Source organism: Drosophila subobscura, chromosome O (assembly GCF_008121235.1).
Source record: "Drosophila subobscura isolate 14011-0131.10 chromosome O, UCBerk_Dsub_1.0, whole genome shotgun sequence".
NCBI lineage: Eukaryota > Metazoa > Arthropoda > Insecta > Diptera > Drosophilidae > Drosophila > Drosophila subobscura.
The window spans coordinates 12,028,216-12,047,923 of NC_048533.1; the positions used below are offsets into that span (position 1 = coordinate 12,028,216).

At 40.9% G+C, this 19,708-nt stretch overlaps 2 protein-coding genes across 2 annotated transcripts; both read left to right on the top strand.

The window, feature by feature from the left end:
• Positions 1-5,889: 5,889 nt before the first annotated feature.
• LOC117898876 (intraflagellar transport protein 56) lies at positions 5,890-8,099 on the top strand. Its single transcript, XM_034808559.1, has 5 exons — positions 5,890-5,958; positions 6,179-6,349; positions 6,413-7,321; positions 7,379-7,839; positions 7,899-8,099. The coding sequence occupies exons 1-5, from the start codon at positions 5,890-5,892 to the stop codon at positions 8,095-8,097; spliced, it is 1,809 nt and encodes a 602-aa protein (XP_034664450.1). The 3' UTR covers positions 8,098-8,099.
• Positions 8,100-14,311: 6,212 nt separating this feature from the next.
• Positions 14,312-15,944, top strand: LOC117897645. The gene has a single exon (XM_034806621.1). The coding sequence runs from the start codon at positions 14,412-14,414 to the stop codon at positions 15,900-15,902; it is 1,491 nt and encodes a 496-aa protein (XP_034662512.1). The 5' UTR covers positions 14,312-14,411; the 3' UTR covers positions 15,903-15,944.
• The last annotated feature ends 3,764 nt before the right edge of the window (positions 15,945-19,708 follow it).

A 19,708-nucleotide genomic window follows, 5' to 3' on the forward strand; every position in this document is an offset into this window, starting at 1 on the left:
TGTGCGGCCGCCGACAAGCGTTAATTTGAATGTTCTAGTTGGGCTGTGGTTGATTCAGGAAGGCGAGGAATTCCCTAAAATTCTAGGAACATAAACCAGACAAGACGAATGCTTTAACTATATTTTCCCTTATCCATTGCTTATATTTTTGCAACATTTTGCAATCTCGATTGTCTCCCACGACATGCATATTCCACTCCCATTTGCAACTCAAACTTTTGGTGACATTTCAATGCATATAAAAATCTGTACAATCGGAAACCACACAAATTGAATATAAAAATGTAGATAAAAGTTGGAGGAACGAACAACAATCTGTTTCGAGTGGCGGCCAACAAAAATACGTGAAACCCAGATAAAGCATAATGCCAAATGTGCGGCAAAAAACAAGCAGCAAAGAGAGGGGCAAACAAATTTACTTTCAAGTTGAAACATTCCACTTGTTCTCTTCTATCTCTGTCTCTTGGCCCCTGTATCCTAGCCTCTATCTGAATGGTGGATTCATTCAGCATTCGTGCGCCTTTGTTTATGCTACACTTTATTGCGCTTTTGCAATTTCGCGTTTCCGTTTCCTGTCAAATCAGCCATGAAAAAAGCAGCCCAAAGCAAAGCAAAGCAGCGTAGAGTCAAGACCCCGCCCCAGAGGACTGCCAAGGAGCCTTCTTGGAAGGCGCCTATTACATTTCGCAGTCGAATAAACAATGCCAACATCATTTGCACCTCCTTCATTATGGGGCTTTCCTCGTTATTTGTCAAACAAATAAACAGCAGGCCAGGCCAGGGCCAGGACAGGCCCTCCATTGACGAAGGGCAGGACGGCATGGCAGAACGACAGGAGTCACTGTTACGTGCAATTGTCTCCGGCTTGGGCCCCATGATTTTCCATCATTATCACGGAGAGAGAGAAGAGCAGAAGCTGAGTTCTTTGGGTGTCTTCCTACGCTTTTTTTTTTACTGTGACAATTTATTGTCATCGTCTCTTTCATTTCGAGTGTTGCCTTCTCCACCGTCTCCACGCACGCTTGTTTTGTTTTGTTTATACACTTTCGTATTTGCATTGCCTTCTGTTTTCCCCCCTGCTTTTGTGTATTTTATTTGTCGAGAATGTGGGGTATATTAGTGATGGGCATGTGGGATTGAATTGGCTCAACAGAGAGCATAAAGAAGGAAGATTTGGGATGGCTTTTCTTCTGCATTGTGAGGGTATTATCATCTAAGGAATAAGAGGAATATCATAACACAAAATTAGAGGCTCATATCCAAAAATGGCAGTAGAAAAATGTCCAGACACTGCAATATTTTTCCAGAAATTGTCAAATTTTTAAAGAATTTTAAATCTAGTAATTTCTTCTACAAAATAAAAATGTTTCTTTATTTTCCTAATTAATTTAGCATTTTATTTGTTTATTTATTGATTCTATTTAAGAGACAATTTTCTCTACTCTTCTTAGAAGGTTTATTAGGTATCTCCCGATTCGTTACCTTTGCTATTTCCACTCCTACTATTTTCCCTTCTCTTTTTTTTTGTGTATTTTTTCTGAGAAGAAAATTGCGAACTTGCGAAATGAAGTGCAAAATTCAAACGGAAATTGAAATGGCAATGACAGAGTCCTTCTCTCTATCGCTCTAATGCTGCACCCAAGATTTTCCTTTTCCCTTTTTTTTCCCCCACTCAGAGCCAGAGCCTTTTCCTGTCGGTAAGGCTCTCTCGGACTTTGGCTTTATCCTGTAGGGCCAAAGAACATGTGCCGTTCCCTGTGCAGTTGCATACCCGAATATATATATTTATAGTGGAATATATATAAATATTTCTACAAAATGAAGTTGAGAAAATGGCGATTTTCTCAAGCGTAAACTAAACACTTGAAATGCGAAAATAAATCAAAAAAAAAAAAAGAGTGGACATCTTGGGCGAATTTATTGGTCATGATGATGATGATGATGCTCCAGTCCACAAGGGCTTAGCACAAATGTTGAATGCCACTGAAGCATGCATAATAATGGGCCACTGAACCTCCACTTTTCCAACTTCAAATTGGGTTTTCGGACAAGCATAAAAAAAGAGTTGGGTGGGGAGGGGAATTTGTTAAAGATTTGTGTTGGCTTAGCGTTCCATTTCTGTAAAGTTTTCAGGCACTTTTAACCTTGAGCGAGAAAAATATGCAGCTGCACGCATGCAGCACTTTCACTAAAGCAAACACTCCCCACAGGCTGGTCCAAAATAAATTCGTTAGCTGCTTGGTGGTGGGAATCAAAATGCAAATAGTAGATTGAGAGAGAAAGCAATGGGAGCGCGAATGCGGGAACGTACATAGTACATATGTATCTATGATCCCAAAAATAGGAAAATAAATGTTGGCGGTTTTTGGCAAAACGAAGTTTGTATACCCTTTCAGGTTGATTGCTAGTAAAATGTTTGTTGGAAGATAAATACGGAAAATTGCAGTATTTTGTACCACAATTTTATTGTGTTGAATAAACGAAAATTCAGTTTTATGTAGCTGATGAAAAAAAAATTTGTATCCTAGTAGTTTTAGCATATTTTTAACCCTTTTAGTATATGTGTGTTTTGTTGAAAAGATAGCAATATTTGTTTCCAATATTTTTGGAGTATTTTGTAATAATTTTTTAAAGAAATATTTGATATTTTTCTTACTTACCAAACCAGGTTCTTGGTCGTTGCATGTGCGTCTCTCTGAAAGAAAAAAGAGTATACAAATCAGACAAACTGTTGTTTGCAATTAGAAGCAAATAAACTAAATTGTTTCGTGGTTCCCGTAGCTTTCGACCGAGGAGAACCATTTTCAAATTTGTTTAGAGCACAGTCACACACATGCACGGCAGCAAACCACTCACACACACAGATGCATTCGCACTCAAGCGTGCTGCTCTTCATTTTTGTAGCAATTGCATTATTCTGGTATGAGAAAGTGTGTGAAATGTATGTATTTTTGGCTGTCTCTCTCTGGAGACCCCTCTTGACCGGATTTGGGTAGATTCTACACGATTTGTCGCATTTACATATTTTAATTAAAACATAAATTTTGTGTGTTAGCCAAGCCATCGCCATCGCCAAATATCGGTTTTAGTTTAGTGTGTGAAAAGCCAGAGAGAATATTTTGCATATTTCGTGTGTGTAGATTGATTAGCGATGGGTGTCACCGCACACAATCACGGGAATTGAAGCTGAAAGCTCTTTGGGTAGCGATTTAAAAACTATATGTGTAGATCATATTTTTAGTTCTGTGTGGTTTTTTCTACAATATTCATGCTCTAAGCACTTTTTGGTATGAATATTCTTTCATCAATATTTTGTACATATTTTTGTGCGACTTTTAGCTATCTTTGAACACCATTTAAGCGCATGCATCGACTAAAAAACAAAACCCAACTAAAGTTACAAATTTTGCTCCCAAAAATGCACTATCTTATCGCTTTTTCTTAGCATTTTCTTCAGCTGCAGCGGAAATCTCTGTTCACCTCACAACTCTTTGGCTGCTGTTCGATGCTTTGGGCATATCTTTTGGTTTATTTTAATAAATGTTTCAACAGCCACACACAACGCACTTCAGCTATCCACTATCCACATTCACCTGCACATACACAGCCAGAGCAGATACTAGTTTAGTATCTACTAAATATTTAAACGCACCGTCAGATCGTAAAAGCAAAATGTATGCAAAGTGCATGTCGTGGCAGCAATCGAGGTGTAAAAACAGCACAACATAAAAAAAAAAGAAATACTGAGCATTGAGAAAACTTAAAATAAATAAAACACAAGACAAGATGCAGGCGTGGAGGAAGCTGGTGTGGAAGAGGGGGGCGATGTCAGAGGCTACAATATTGAATAAAGTTAGTATCTGCCGGTCTGTTGCGCCTCATCGTGTGCACTATACACACATAGATATATACTAGATACATGTACGTATATTTAAGCTATGGATATTACGTTTTTCTAAGCCATTTCTTGCTTACATTTTGGTTCAAAATGGTGCCAAGCAGTCAACGAGAATTCTTACACACATCAGAATGGGTGTTTTTTATGGCAGCTTTTGTGTGTGTTAGGTTTGTGTGTTAAGAGAGGTGAAGCTCTGCGTGTTGCTTAGATTGTTGCATCTGTGAGCGGCTTCTAGGAATGTAAGTATCAGTCTGTCAGATGGGAATTTTTCTGCCAGAGTTTTAGAGAGAAGTTTTTACGTGTTTGTGGATGTGATATAAAAGGAAATGGACAAACATTTTTGACCCTAAATTCTTGATTTTAGCTCTAAGATTTTTTTTTAATTTTTAATATTTATTAAATATTTAAAATTTAATATATTTAGTATTTAAAATTTATTATTTAATGTGAAAGAAGTTTCAATATTTGCTGCAGATATTGAAGAATATTATTTAATAAATTTAAAAAATAATACAAATTTATATTTTTCCATTGCACTGGAATGCAGTGAAAAATTCCACTTTCCATTTGTTTGTTTGTGATCATTTATGTTAATTTTTATTGTGAGTTTATTTTCGCAATTTGTGGTAGGAACTTTATAAGAAATTTTAATATTTTTCATAATTTTTCTTAGTTGTTTTCCCGTTTTTTTTTTTCATTTTTTCCACGATTATAACTATGAAGAATATTAATACCATTTTATTTCTCAGACTTTGAGTTTTCGTATGCTTTCTATTACAAATATTTTGCAATTCCATATATTTTACCACCCATTTATTATTGTTATTGTTATTTTTGCTTTCGTGCACTTGTTTTTCCACTCGATGGGCGGGCGGGCATACAAAACTTTGCACTGAAAATAACAAAAATACCTCCAGACATGTCCATCAACTCTGGATGCGAATGGGAAATGTGAATATGAATGCGAATGCGAAATACGAGTGTGATTGTGATTGTGTGTAGCATCCATTATGCAGTGTCAGCAATGAAGGAGAAAAATAAGCGAGAGAGGGACAGAAAATTCCCAAAGGATTGCAGAAGGAGTTCTCGGATTGACGCATTGCATATCTCTTGAGGCGGAGGCTGCGCATATTTATGATTCGTGTGTGTGTGTGTCTTATAAATAAAGCAAATGGCAAAATGGAAATGCAACTGCACCCAGAATACAGGCTACAGGACCCAGGCAGCAACATCTGAAACTGTGTCAACAATGCGTGCCATAAGGCACATCCTCCACTCGCTCGCATTCGCCATCGCATCCTTCTAGCCATCACCTTTGTGTTATTTGCATGGATGGAGGAATGTACCTTCTTTGGACTTCGGAGTCCTCCTTCTTACGGAAGTGTTCAAGAGCTGGCATGCCAAGCGAGCGAATGAGTGGAGAAAACGTAACCCTTTCCCTCGATGGAGTACACAGAGCGAAAAATGGCATTAATAAAGTAAATAAAAGTAAAAATAAATATTTCCATTAAACTCAAAAATAGTAAAATGCAACGTTATTCAATTTGTTTTAATGTTTAGATTATTTTTCAGATTTTGTATGCTGCCCAAAAATTTTATTTTATACATTTTTATTTATTTTTATATTTTTTATAATTTAATTTTATTTATAATTTATTTATTTTGTATCTAAATTTGCATTCAAATATTTTATTCTCACACATTTTATGAACGAAATAAATTGAAATCAAATATTTGTTTATTTCTTCTAACATTTTCCACTCGCAGTGTAAATATTCAAATTTCAGGGCTCCCTTTTCTCCGATTCCCTACGCAGATATCTTCAACACATTTGCTGACATCAGCAGGACAGCAACAACAAAAAGCATTGAGAAAAAAATATATATCCCAAGAATTAAGGGTTGCTCACTGTCGGGGGATCAACAGTTGGTTATGCCACTACAGTTACAGTTACAGGCCACCGGCTACAGGCTTGCCGAACGCATTGAGGCATGGCCAGACAGGGCAAAGGACAGCGTCAGCAACGGCAACAGCAACTGGAGAACTGCTTTATCGACGCTGTGTAGGTTGCCAAGCGACCGTAACCAAAGCGTTTGCTTCAAGCAGAAAATCCAAAACACAAGAAAGAAACGAAAGAAAAACTCTGGTAAAAAACTCAGAGAACGCTGCTAAAAAAAAAACGGAAATCTCGTAGTTGAAAAAGCAGAAAAACTCTGGCAAAAATGGTAAGAAATGTAGCTTGAAAATTGTTGTCAGATACTTATGCGTTTTGCCGCACAGATACTTTCACGTGGAAAAACTGACTCGGCTAGCTCCAGGAATGCCACCAGCCACAGCAGCACCAGCGGTGGCCGAGGCGGCGCTGGCAAGCAACGTAAGACCCCAGCACCGGCCACGCTCGAGGATTTCATCATCAAAAGGGACTACACGGGAGCCAGGGCATTCCTCGAAGTACGTACGGGATTACACTATAATCTAAATAAATATAAGATTATTATTCCGAATACCCTGTAGTACACCAACGACGACGATGACGAGGAAGAGAATGAGAATGAGGCGGGAGAGGGAGCAGCGGCAACTGGTTTAAAGCAACGACAAGTGGATCAATGGATTGCCTTTTGTAATTTCCATTTGGGGGACTATCAGCAGGCCCTCACGCAATACAAAGCCATACAAACGAGTGAAAAGACGAATGTGGAACTCAATCTGGCCGTTTGCATGTTCTATTTGGGTCTCTACGAGGAAGCCCATCAACTAGTGTCGCATATAACCGAGGAGAATAATCCACTCAAGCAGCGTTTACTCTTCCATTTGGTGCACAAATTGGGCAGCGTTGAAGAGTGGGCCGAGCTGCACGATGATCTGGAGAATTCGTCGAGTGTGGAACAGCAACTGAGTCTCGCTTCGATGCATTACCTGCGGGCACACTACCAGGAGGCCATCGATGTGTACAAGCGCGTGCTGGTCGACAACAAGGACTACATGGCCATCAATGTGTATCTGGCGTTGTGTTTCTACAAATTGGACTACTACGACATGTCCCAGGAGGTGCTCGATGTGTATCTCAGTCAGCATCCGGACAGCACCATTGCCATCAATCTGAAGGCCTGCAATCGCTTTCGCTTATTCAATGGTCGTGTGGCCGAACAGGAGATTAAAAATATCGCAGATAATGGCACCTTTGGTGCGGATCTTTTGCGTCACAATCTGGTCGTGTTTCGGAATGGTGAAGGGGCCCTGCGGGTCCTGCCAGCACTGCTTAATATTGTGCCAGAAGCGAGACTAAATCTGGCTATTTACTACCTGAAACAGGGAGATGTGCAGGAGGCACATGCCTTGATGAAAGAACTGCAACCCACATCGCCACATGAATACATACTCAAGGGTGTGGTGCATGCCGCATTGGGACAACAGCTGGGTTCGGTATGGCATCAAATCTTCAACCTTTTACATCTCATTTATGTCTTATTCTATTGCCAGAAAGAACACATCAAAACCGCTCAACAGAATCTCCATTTGGTTGGCAGTTCGGCCACAGAATGTGACACAATACCGGGACGTCAGAGCATGGCCTCTGCCTTTTTTCTGTACCAACAATTCGAGGAGGTTCTCGTGTACATGAACTCCATCAGAAGTTACTTTGTCAACGACGATGTTTTCAACTATAATTTTGCGCAGGCCAAATGCGCCACGGGCTACTACAAGGAGGCCGAGGAGTTGCTAATGCAAATCACCGATATGGATATCAAGAATCAGCACACATACTGCATGATCCTGGCCAAGTGCCACATTCATTGCTCACATCCGGAACTCGCTTGGAATGTTTTCATCACGCGGGACACAAATGCAGAGGCCTTTCTGCTGCTGCAACTGATTGCCAATGAGTGCTACAAATGCGAGGAGTTCTGGGTGGCTGCCAAGGCATTCGATATGCTCGAAAAGTGAGTTTAGCCGCGGTTTATTTACCCACAATTAATCTATGGTTGTATTTTTTGCATAGACTCGATCCTAGTCCAGAGAATTGGGAGGGTAAGCGTGGTGCCTGTGCGGGTGTCTTGTATGCCATGGCCACGAAGGCACATCGCGGACGCCCAGGCGGTGGCATATCCGAGGTTATTGGCATTCTGAGGGAATCATCGAATTCTCAGGCAGAGGCCATGATCAAAACTATACGTAAACATATAAGTAATTTCAAATAAATATTAATAAATGTTTCCACTGCAGATGAAATAATCTCAAAGTTCTTACTAACTTTTGTGAAGAGCTGTTAGTCAACATGAGCTGTTAACTCTGTGGGGGCTGTTATACGCACGATAGCTCGAAAGACATCGATATCAACCGAGGCGATAGTTCTCTTTTGAAGTGGAAGCGATCAAGACAGCACGCGTCGAAGAAAACCTATTTCACAATTAATTCACTCTACATATATTTTTCAACTTATTATATCCAATAAATACTACTATACTACTCTAAAGCCATCCCTTCACAGTTCAGAAGTGGGATTAGTAGAGTTGTTATGTGCAGAGTGTAAAATTTTAAGAGAAACTCAAGAAAAGCAGCAAGAATCGTCGGCGTGGGAAGTTTGCAATGGGATGTGTTCCCTAAGGTCTATGTGACAAAGAAAATTGCAAATTACGGAGGTGTTCCTTTTCTACGTGGCAGACGGATTCAATGTTCAGCGATCAGGAACTTTAGTGGACCTGGAAAGAAAGAGTCTCAAGAAATTGCGCCAGGAATCTGTGTGAGCCTGGTATTATACAGTCATACATACAAAGGGCTTGTGTGTATATGTAGCGTCGTTGGGAAATTGCACAACGTGGTGAAATACAAACATATCAGTTGTCTCGCTTGCACACATGCTAACAGGATTGCTTGTGCGTGCAGGTTAAAAGCAGACAAAATCATTGATAAGGAGAGACGATCATATTAACGAAAATGGTCAAAATAGCAGAACTTAAGGTGGACCAGTTACGGTTCCTGGTACGAGAGAGGAACTTGGCAGTGTCGGGCTCTAGAGCCGAATTAGTACAACGACTAATTGATTTTGAGAAATCCGAAGACGTAGAGTTGCCACAAGCAGCTGGAATCAGTAGTCCATATGAGGAGGAGACGCTGACGTCACAAGCGGCGACGATTTCACAAATGCAGAATGAAATGACAGAGCTGAAGAATATGATGGTTCAGTTGGTCATCATGCAAAGGAAAAACGCAGAAGCAACAGCATTAGGAGCAACGACAAACCAGCAGCAGCAGATCAGAGAAGAAAATATCGAAGGTGTGTCCCACGACATTAACCCGGGTAGACAGGCTACCAACAACGTAAGGCAAGCGTCGGTCAAGGAAATTGCGAATACCTTACCGGACTATGACCCCAGCGACGATAACGCCATCTCCGTGGACCAGTTCATCGATCGTGTCAACAAGGTAGTTGATGCGTACCAATGGGACGAGAAATTTCTCTTACTCGCAATTTATACGCGGCTCAAGGGTCCCGCTAAGATGTGGCTCGACTCGTCGCCGGTTCTACACACCACATGGAGCAACTTCGCTACAGCTATACTAGAAGAGTTCGGATCTAACCCAGACGAAGCTGAAGTGCACTTCAATATGGCTAATGCAACCAGACGAGCGAAGGAGACAGTGAAGGAGTATTGTTTCCGGATGTCCGCCCTTGGCGTGCGGTACAAGCTTAGTGAAGCAGCTGTTATACGATATGTGAGATCAGGTCTACAGCATCGAGAGTTGCAAAATAGTATTGCGGCAATTCAGTTTTCTTCAATGAAGCAGTTTCGTGATGCAGCCGAGTCGTATTTTGTAAATAGAGGTCGGCCAGTCATAAACAAAAAGGAGTTCTTACCAAAAGGCAGCAACTTGGAGCCAAAACAGGACTACGATGTAAAGACAACAAAGCCAAAGGAGGCTCAAAAGTGCTACAATTGTGGAGAATTGGGGCACTTCGCAAATTCATGCCCACAAGAGAAGAAGAAGTCGCGTTGGGCCAAATGCAATAAGTTTCAGGCAAACAATGAGAAGTGCCAACCGGCAAATATGATGCGTTTGGGAGCATCGAATCAAGACAAGCTATTCACCAGAAAAATTTACATGCAGATCGAGCAGCTGACCACGGAGCTAGCCAACGAGAAGTCCAACTCGCAGAAGAGCGAGAATGGACGCGCTCTGCTCGAGCGCCAGAACAAGGAGCTGAAGGCCAAGCTGGCCGAGATCGAAACGGCACAGCGCACCAAGGTGAAGGCCACCATCGCCACACTCGAGGCCAAGATCGCCAATCTGGAGGAGCAGCTGGAGAACGAGGGCAAGGAGCGGCTGCTGCAGCAGAAGGCCAACCGCAAGATGGACAAGAAGATCAAGGAGCTGACGATGAACATCGAAGACGAGCGGAGACATGTCGACCAGCACAAGGAGCAAATGGATAAGCTGAATAGCCGCATCAAACTGCTCAAGCGCAATCTGGACGAGTTGGAGAAGCTACGAGCAGACGCTGCCACTACAGTCAACGATCATAGGGCTGCTGCGAAGAAACGTTACGATGCCAGACATTCCAAGCCAACTGTATATACCCTTGATGATCTTGTATTAGTCGAGAATGAGCCGTTTAGCACGGGAACTTCACGCAAATTGGAGCCTCGCTATAAAGGTCCATTTATTGTCAACAAAGTGCTGCCAAACGACCGATATCTGGTAGAAGATATCCCTTATGCCCAACGAAAGCAGAGGCACTATAAGTCGGTGTATTCATCTGACAGGATGAAACGCTGGTGCGAACTCCCACCTGATGAACCAGATGAAGATGACGACAAGGAAGGCGAATCCCGCGAGGACGCTGTGATTTTTCAGGAAAGGCCGACTGTGAAGAGCTGTTAGTCAACATGAGCTGTTAACTCTGTGGGGGCTGTTATACGCACGATAGCTCGAAAGACATCGATATCAACCGAGGCGATAGTTCTCTTTTGAAGTGGAAGCGATCAAGACAGCACGCGTCGAAGAAAACCTATTTCACAATTAATTCACTCTACATATACTTTTCAACTTATTATATCCAATAAATACTACTATACTACTCTAAAGCCATCCCTTCACACTTTAAATAAGTTTCACATATTTTCATAATTTAAGTGACAGAAAATCATTTCGCATTTAAACCTAAATGTTTGGTAATCCAATTTCAATAATTTTAAGCCCAATTATTAGCTACAACCGCTGCTTGAAGTGAAAACCAAATTGATTTTGAGTGTTTCGTGTTCATTTCCGAAATTGATTAAGTCATAAGCAGCACAAAAATGATATTAATTTATTGACAACATTTTGCCAGGCATCAATTTTCTCATCATTAGTGATTAATTTGTGGCACATGCATAATACACTCAAATGTGGCATCCGCAAAAACACTTTGTCTAATTAATTTAATCGAAAATTTGTCAGTGGGGAGAAAATGTTGCAAAAGTTATGTCCTCTCAGTCCACTTAATAAATCTGGGCCAACATCTTTCAAAAACTAATTGATAATTAATGAAATAAAATTCCATCTTCATCTTTTGCTGCTGCTGAGGCTGTTGAGGCTGCCTGCCAACAAAATTCTCTGCTCAATTTAATTCCCTTGAGAGGCAATTATGCTTGAAATGTAGCCCCATCCTTATAGTTCTCTATCCCTCCCTTTGTCTCTCTCTGGCCTTGCTTCTTTCTTTGCCTGCAGTTTTGCTTTTGTTCAATTTGCTGGCCATTTGCTTGCCTGCAGGCTTTGGGCCAACACCAGAGACACAGCACCCGAGCCAAAATGAGTACCAAAGGCCCAGCAGCAAATGAGAGAAACGCATAATTAATGCGATTAGCAAAATGCGAAAGTGTGACAGCAATAACAACAATACGGACTATGATAATAGCAACAAAAGGAGGCACTTTAATTTGATTCAGGGAATTAGGGATACTCTTTTCTGGACAAATTCACTTATGGAGTATTTTCGATTGAAAATGTTGTAAAATGATAATACAATAATGCAGAATCATAAATAAGAATCTTTTCTACTAGTACTACAACAAATTGAGGCAATTGGATAATTTTTATGGCACAAGTAAAGAACATTTTTCCAGTGTGGCTTAGCAGTAGAGGATATATTTTCTTGAATTCAAGGGTGTGAGCTGTTCCCGGACATCTGAGGTAATAAACGAGTGGAAATAAGTAAAAACTATATCAAAATCATCTTTCCAGATATCTTAAAATGTTTTTAAATCTCCAGGTTCTCCTTTTTGCCAATTAAGCATCAGTTTTCATTTTTTGAAAAATAATATAATTTAAGTTTTATGTTTTCCAAATGAATGACACCTTCGACCTACCCCAAATCATACCCTAATTTTTCCCTTAAGTAAAACAATGCATGATGCTAACATTTAGGGGTTCACAGGGGTCATTCATTCTGTTAGTTCAGTTGGAGCCTGGGCAATTGCTCCTCCGTAGACCAGCGGAAATGTGTCGCAGCCATTTTGTCTAATTGGCTTTGGCTGCTTAGTCGAGAGAGCGAAAGATAAACCGGAAATGGCGCAGCATTCGAGTGTTAAATATATGTATAGATTTTTCCTGTAACACTTTTGCTAATTAGTCGAGCAAAATATTTAAACAGCAGTTTTGCGATGAGTAGGAAAAACTTTAAGGCATCTGATGCAAATTTTTTTTCTTGCACTCAAACAAAAACTTTTGGCTAGGCTATAAATCAGCTGCTGCGATGGCTACGGGCTCTTCGCTTTTACGCTCCGCTCTCAACAATTCCATTACAAAAATTAAAAGCAAATGCAAAGAAAGAGAGGGAGAGATAACTTTTTCCAGCTCGAAAGATAAAAAACGATGCAAAGAAAATAGTTATTAAATATTTCTTTGGCTCAATTGCTGAGCAAACTTTTCGCACAGACAGACAGAGGCAGCCAGCACCTACGAATAAATGAAAAGAAAAATTGCTAACCAAAAGAGAGAAAAGCTTCCAGAAAGACAAGAAAAAAGTTCTTCTGATCCTGAAAGTGTGTTTGCATTATTTAGTGATTAAATAGATATTTAATATTTCTTTGCATTATAATTTGTTTCAAGATCTTTTAACCAAAATTCATCGGGATTTAGATATATTCTTGTATCTATAAATCAATTGAAAATATCACTATCTGCCAGGGTCTAGGGTATGTCCATTCTCGCCCTAAAACCAAGCCTTTCTTTTAGAATTTTTTTCATGCATTTTTCCATGCATTTTATGTAGTTTTTGTTAAACTTTTAATTTACGCGCTTATCGTTTCAGCATTTAAGTTAAGCTTAGACTCTTTTGTGCACACAAACAAAAGGATCCAGAGACCCTGCGAGACACCCAAAAAGATAGTCAAAGGGCAGACAGATACTCCAGACCATACGGCTTTGACTTTGCCTTTGGCCTTCGCCTCTACCCACGCTTTTGCTGAGCCAACAAACTTTTAAATTCCATTAAGTGCCAATAAATTTTGCAACTGATATAGCAGTCGCCCTCTGGCGGTCATTTGCTGGCCATCCAAGCAACTTAAAGCTATAGCTTGAGGTGTTTAATTAGGCGCAGCAGCTAATTAAGGTGTTCCAAAGGGTTCTTTTGCCTGAAAGTTATGAGTAGAAGAGATCTAGAGATAGTTTACAGAAAGAGAAATGGAAAAGGGAAAATAGAAAAGCCAAAAGCAAAGAAAGTGAGCAGCTAATGAGAGCCACTGTTAATGCAGGAAAATTGCAAAGAAAATGAGCGACTGTAACTGCAACAGCTACCAGGAAAGAGACATAAACACGACGCATCTTGTCCCAATTAAATATTAAAATTAATTCCAAATTTCCACACACACAAAAACAACCTCAAGTCAAAGTTTAACCAAGTTAAACAACGCCTAAATCAGTCTTCATTTAGTTTGAACTTTAACTTTAGACGCAGCTGCAAAGAAAACCAAAACAAAATCAGCGCTAGACGGGACAGACGCACAAAAAACAATGCTCCCAGACGACTCTCAACCTTAACCTCAAGGACTGTACGGGGCTAATGTATGCATGGACCGAGTGGCTGCCTAAAACCCCAAGGTTATCTGCATGATTAACGAGTGTCGAGGTTGCGGTGGCAAAAAAAATTAAATAAACTTTCCAGACATTACCAGAAAATCTGGCCAAAGGCCAGAATGGAATACAAAATAAGAAATATTTCGAGCGTGAAGAAAGAGAATTCTACATGCACATGTGAGCTGTAGAATGAGGATCTCACGCAATTGTTTTAGCTCTCAAAAACAGAAATTAAACACCTGATTAACTGAGTTTCCTATATAAGTTTCTAAATAAAACGTTTTGACATTCAACTCTCTGCTTTACCCTTGTAAAAGTACTCCTAAAAAATCTACAAATCATTCTCTAATCCCAATTCTATTGAAACATACAAGTCAAATTTTTTCTAGTTAAAAATTCTTTACATATTTTCCGAATAAAATAAATTTTTTAAGTGAACAAACGAAAGAGCGGAACAATGAGTGCGAACGAATACAAATTGAAGCCCAGCGTCTACGAGGAACTGACACATCACAGCATCAAGCGGCAGCTGGAGAGGAATGGCACATTGGCAGCCCTGAGCAGTGGAGTCCATGTGGAAATCCTCAAGTTGGTCAAGGGAAATATAGGTGCCAGCACAGCTGAGCCTTTGGCGGGAGCTGAGATAGCTCCTGGAGACAATTCAATCAAAGATCGCGGTTTGTCGCCACTCATCAATCAACTGATGATGGAGTACCTTGAATGGTTCGGCTATAGGCATACGCTGGAAACTTTAAAGTTAGAGACGGGTCAAAAGGTTGCATCGCGCGAGGAGATTGAACAGACACTTGCCCTGTATTTCCCCCTGAGGGATGTGCCCATATTGGTGCAATTAATATTGCGGCAACAGGGGAATGAACCGGAGCAAAAGGACTGTCTAAGGAAGACTCTGAAGATGGCACCAAAGAAGATTGTGAAGCTGCCACTTCCAGAGAAGACGATGAAGTTTCCCCTGCCAGAGAAATCCACGAGGCTCACGGTACCACAGAAATCCACAAGAAACCAAAAAACCATAGAAAAATCTGCGCGTATGCTCCAAGTACCAGAAAATTCCATACCCGAACGTTGTACCAAACTCAAAGAGCGTCTCGAGACGCTACGTACCCTCAAGGAAACAGCCAAAACGGACTGGACAACCCCTGTGCCCAAATTGGTTCAAAACAATCGAAAACTTATCGATAAAAAGATCGAAATTCATGCGAAAAAAGCCACCGTTGTCAAGTCCCAAATGAAAGAGAATCCAAAGGCATTTTTTCATTCTCTAACAAAGGAGTCGCCGGAGAGTAGACCGCCGGTGAACAGTTCCGAGTCCGATGAGCTGCCAAGCTACGATGAACATAGCGATGCCTCATCCGATATACCCGATAGACACTATTACGTTGAGCAAGATCCACCAGAGGTCGAATACGCGCCCGGACATGGCGAGGAGGGGCCCTACAATGCCAAGCAGGTCAAGGCCGAGACCTTCTTTCAGCGGTATCAGCAGGAGAAACCCAAGGCCATTAACCAACAGAAATCGATGACTGCCAAGCTGCCACCATCGAAAAAACCATCGATAACATTCACAAAGAAATTAGCTGTGAAACGAAAATCCTTTGAAGTTCCCGAGCTCTTTGTCACAACGCCACCGGAGAATAATTACCCTTCGATAGCCCGCGACGGTCTAAATCTGAATCTGAGTAAGTTAATGAGCTCCAAAAATAGGCTCTCCTCTGCTCAGAGCACGCCCAAGAAGAGTCCGCTCTGGAATAAGATTGAGGTCGAGGAGGATGAACCAAATCTGCCAGTCAGCAAGCCACCGTGTCCGGAAACACACATCAGGGGCATTCATCTGGGCAGCAGCTCAGAGAGCAACGAATCTGGTGATGAGAAGAATGTGGCCGATGGCTACAACAGCGAAGACGAGTCTAGCGATGATGGTAACCAGTAATGGAGATATTTGGGGCAGATATTCAACGATAGCAAAATCCTCTTTAATTTCAAATTTTTCAATTGACTTTCGAGATTTATGTAATTTTTGGAATTTAAAATGTAAAATGTTTTTATCGACAAGAAAATGTATTAAATGATATTTAGCTAGAATTTTTCACAAATTGATCTGGCATATTTCTGGAAGTTATAGATAGATAGTTAGAGATGATTGAAGATTCTGTAGTTTTTAATTCATATTCATCAGAACTTTTCGTTGGATTTTTAGTATGTTAAAGAATTTTCCTAGCGCTTTCTTGCATTATTCAGTTGTTTTCTAGTAGTATTCAGGTATTTAGTAGTTTCTGCGACTTCCTGGAATATTCTTGTATTTTCTGATATTATTTCTCTCTTAAAATTAATATCAAAATAACATGATAACTCTGTAGAAGTATCTCTCGAATCTCACTCATTAAATTCTGCAACTATTTCCCCAACAATTAGGCTACAAGTTCTTCCCCTTTTACGCTGCCACTCACCAATAATCGCCTGGCCATAATAGTCTATTTCCTTTCGATTCGATTAATTTATATGGTGTGGAGTTTCCTTTAGGAAACGGCTTCTACTATTTAATATTCGCAACAGCAAACGAGAAGGTTAACAATTAGTTAACATGCCTTTGGGGGTCAATGGAGATGGAGGGCTCCATTGGCCATTGTGTTACATCATTATAATTGAAATCAATATCCCCCAGATGGCAACAATGATTGAAGGGAGGGGGGGTGGTTGGGGATGGGCGCTGGGCGATTGGCCGGGAGGAAATGCAGTAACGCAAAACGGATGCTGCCTGTCAATGGGATTGCATTAAAATGGCGTGCGAGTCTTAACACCATTAATTACACCCAGCAATGAGTCAATATTATGACAGTTGCAACTGTTGCAACAAGCCACAGGAATGGGGCAGGCATCCATGTTTGGAGTAGGAGATGGAGCACAACACCAGGGACATCTTCCATCAATTAATTAGGCCTACCGACTGGTGCTGGGGTAGCTCCTGAACCTTTTAAGCATTTCACTAAATTTGATTGATTCTGAGGCACACGTTGAAAGGCGGAAGTTGCGCCCTGGGGGGGCTCTATCACAGTGAGACGTGTGGATGGGCAGCTGAGCAACTGGGGGAACGCTGAGAGACCCCAGTTGCTTGTGTTTGACATGTGAACTGAGCAGTTCTACTTGTAGCAGGGGTTATCTGCAGAATGGAGTTGTGAAATTCAACTTGAAGTTTGAGGAACTGCAAGAGAACTGAAATTTAGAGTTGAATATTGCAGCACAGTCTGAAGTGAAGCTTAATAGCCAAAAATGAACTTCCCAAACTAATCTCCCTATCCACCACATAGACTTCATCAAGCACCACTGAAGAGGCACTCAAAAATATGACAGAAACATGACTGGGCGACTGAATGGCCGGGCTTAAACGTTAGCCAACTGGTGCCACGATAGATACTGTGCGTGAGAGTACTTTATATATAATATATGCTTATGCGAGTGTGCGCCATGTACATACATATATCCATGTCATATCAATAACCTGTCTGTGGCATTTCCTCCTCCTCCTCGAACGTGGGAAAAATGCAATTTTAATTAGCCGAACGTGCGACAAACGCACGTAGAAGGCATAACCACAAGATGGCGCTGCAATTAGGCGAAACGAGTACTCATCAGGCAGTGGCAGCAAAATGGAGGCTCCCCCCCACTCTGGTCACCCTCTGATAGTCCTCTTTCCAGCTCTTCTCCTCTGGTCACACTCTACGGCAGTCCTCTGCCTCTGCCTCCTCCTCTCTGCCTCTCTCTGATCGCTCTTCTCTTGCTTCAGTCACTCCGTCATCGACTACGTGCTGCTCTGCCAAACAAAATTATGAGGCCAAATGTTCGCGGATTCCGGCAGAGGAGAATGACACAAGGCAGTCGCCTGGCACTGAACCGTGGGGCAGGCAGCGTGGGACAAGCAGTGGGTGGCACAGTGGACACACTCTGGTTGCCACAGGGGTCTATGTCCAAATTACTTTATCGATTTGCCTGGTACATTTTGTACAATTTGGCTTGTTGCATACATTACCCGCTGAATGAGCGAATGAATGGTGGGAGGTGGGAGCTGGCAAGCTGGCAGGCAACCTGCTGGATGACCACGCTAACGAGCCTCATTAGTGGCATGCGTGGCGCATTGGTGGCATCTCTGTGGCTCATTCTACTCGCTCTCCTCTGCCCTCCTCAGCCGCTGACATGTGGAACGTGATTTCTTATTGGGATTCAAACGCAATAATGATTGTCAAGCGGCGGCAGATGATTGAAGATTGAAGCAAATGCCACAAAAGGACAATCAGTTGGAATCAGATTGTGGGTATCATTATCTTGCGGAAAAGGAATGTGATTCAGAAAACAATTTTAATTGCTTGAATGGGGAACTATTGAAAAAAGAGCTCCGAAATGTACGGAACATAATGGTCGAAATCTTTTTAAATAAACAAACAAATTGTTTAACATAATTAAAGTACAAGTAAAGTGGAAAATCCTACTCCATAAATACACATACACAAATTCACGTTCAAGACACTTGAAATAATTTCCCAAACGATTATCCTTTACCTTTTTTAGATTCAGTTCCAAAGTGTAACCACAAAATGATGGCTCCCAAAAATGTTTGGCCACACAAATAAAATTGCTGTAAACAAATCTCAAATGTGCAAATTTTACTGTTACAAACCCTAGGAAAAACCGCAAATCATTGACTCGCACAAACATTACACATACGCCATGTGGGCATCCCTGCTTTTGGCAGTAGTACGCTCTCGAAATTCATTTAAAAGTGAATAATTTTTGCGTAAATGTACTCAAGTTTTGATGGGCATCTAATGCCTTAACAAGAGATTGACTTTTAAATGAGATTATTTTATTTTATTTTATTGTTGGAAAATGCCTTGTGAGAAGGAGTTAATTTTATTTGCCGGAAAAAGGTTTAAATAAACGAATGAAGAGTTGCCTTAATTTATTGAATTTATTTACGGTTTTTGGTTTAGATTTTGTGCGCTATTATTTTGGAGTAAATTCTTAATTCGATTTAGTTGGAGTTTATTTTAAGAGGGTTTTAGTTATTTAAAGATTATTTTAAATGACTGAAGAAGATTTAATGGGAATAGTTTTGTTGAGTTATCTCTGAGGATTTGAGATTTTATTGGTTAAATTTTACGTTTAGTTGGAAGTGTATTTTATGGAAGTTTTATTCTTGCTGTAGCCTCAAATCTTTTGTATGGAAAACACCAATGACTGGTCGGAATATTCATCAAACAAAATCAATGACAAGCCATAAGTCTGCCCATAGTGACACTCGAAGAAATAGGGACATAATCATATGTACAGTCTGCGACATAACGACAGCGCCGCACATTGTCATTGAAGCGGAAAAACGTATTTTAGTGATTTTTAATGCGAAAGCAATTTAGAAAGTTTTCCTTTCAAAAACCCCAAAAAACTTCCCTGTTGGTTGGGTTGATTTTCTTTCGGAGCAGTCCAGGACGTGGGCCTTGGCGTGAGTGGTGCTTAAGTGGGTGGCTGATTAGGCATTAGGCTTTCACCCACTCTACTTTGCAACCCCCCTACACCCCACAAACATTCTTGAGGCTGTCTGTCGTCTGTTTGGAGTTGATTGAAATAATTGTGGACGCTGTGGCGAAAATGTGTGAGGGGGAAAAAGCGGCAAATTCCATTCGCTAAATAGGCTTATGAATCGGCAAATGTGTAAATTGAGAAATAAATGCAAAAGGCACGCACAGA

Bases quoted from the DNA above. Each gene is read 5' to 3' on its own strand.
- LOC117897645 (XM_034806621.1), top strand. From the start codon at position 14,412: ATGAGTGCGAACGAATACAAATTGAAGCCCAGCGTCTACGAGGAACTG.
- LOC117898876 (XM_034808559.1), top strand. From the start codon at position 5,890: ATGGCCAGACAGGGCAAAGGACAGCGTCAGCAACGGCAACAGCAACTG. The intron at 5,959-6,178 runs GTGTAGGTTGCC...TTTGCCGCACAG, and splicing joins AGAACTGCTTTATCGACGCT to ATACTTTCACGTGGAAAAAC. The intron at 6,350-6,412 runs GTACGTACGGGA...AATACCCTGTAG, and splicing joins GAGCCAGGGCATTCCTCGAA to TACACCAACGACGACGATGA.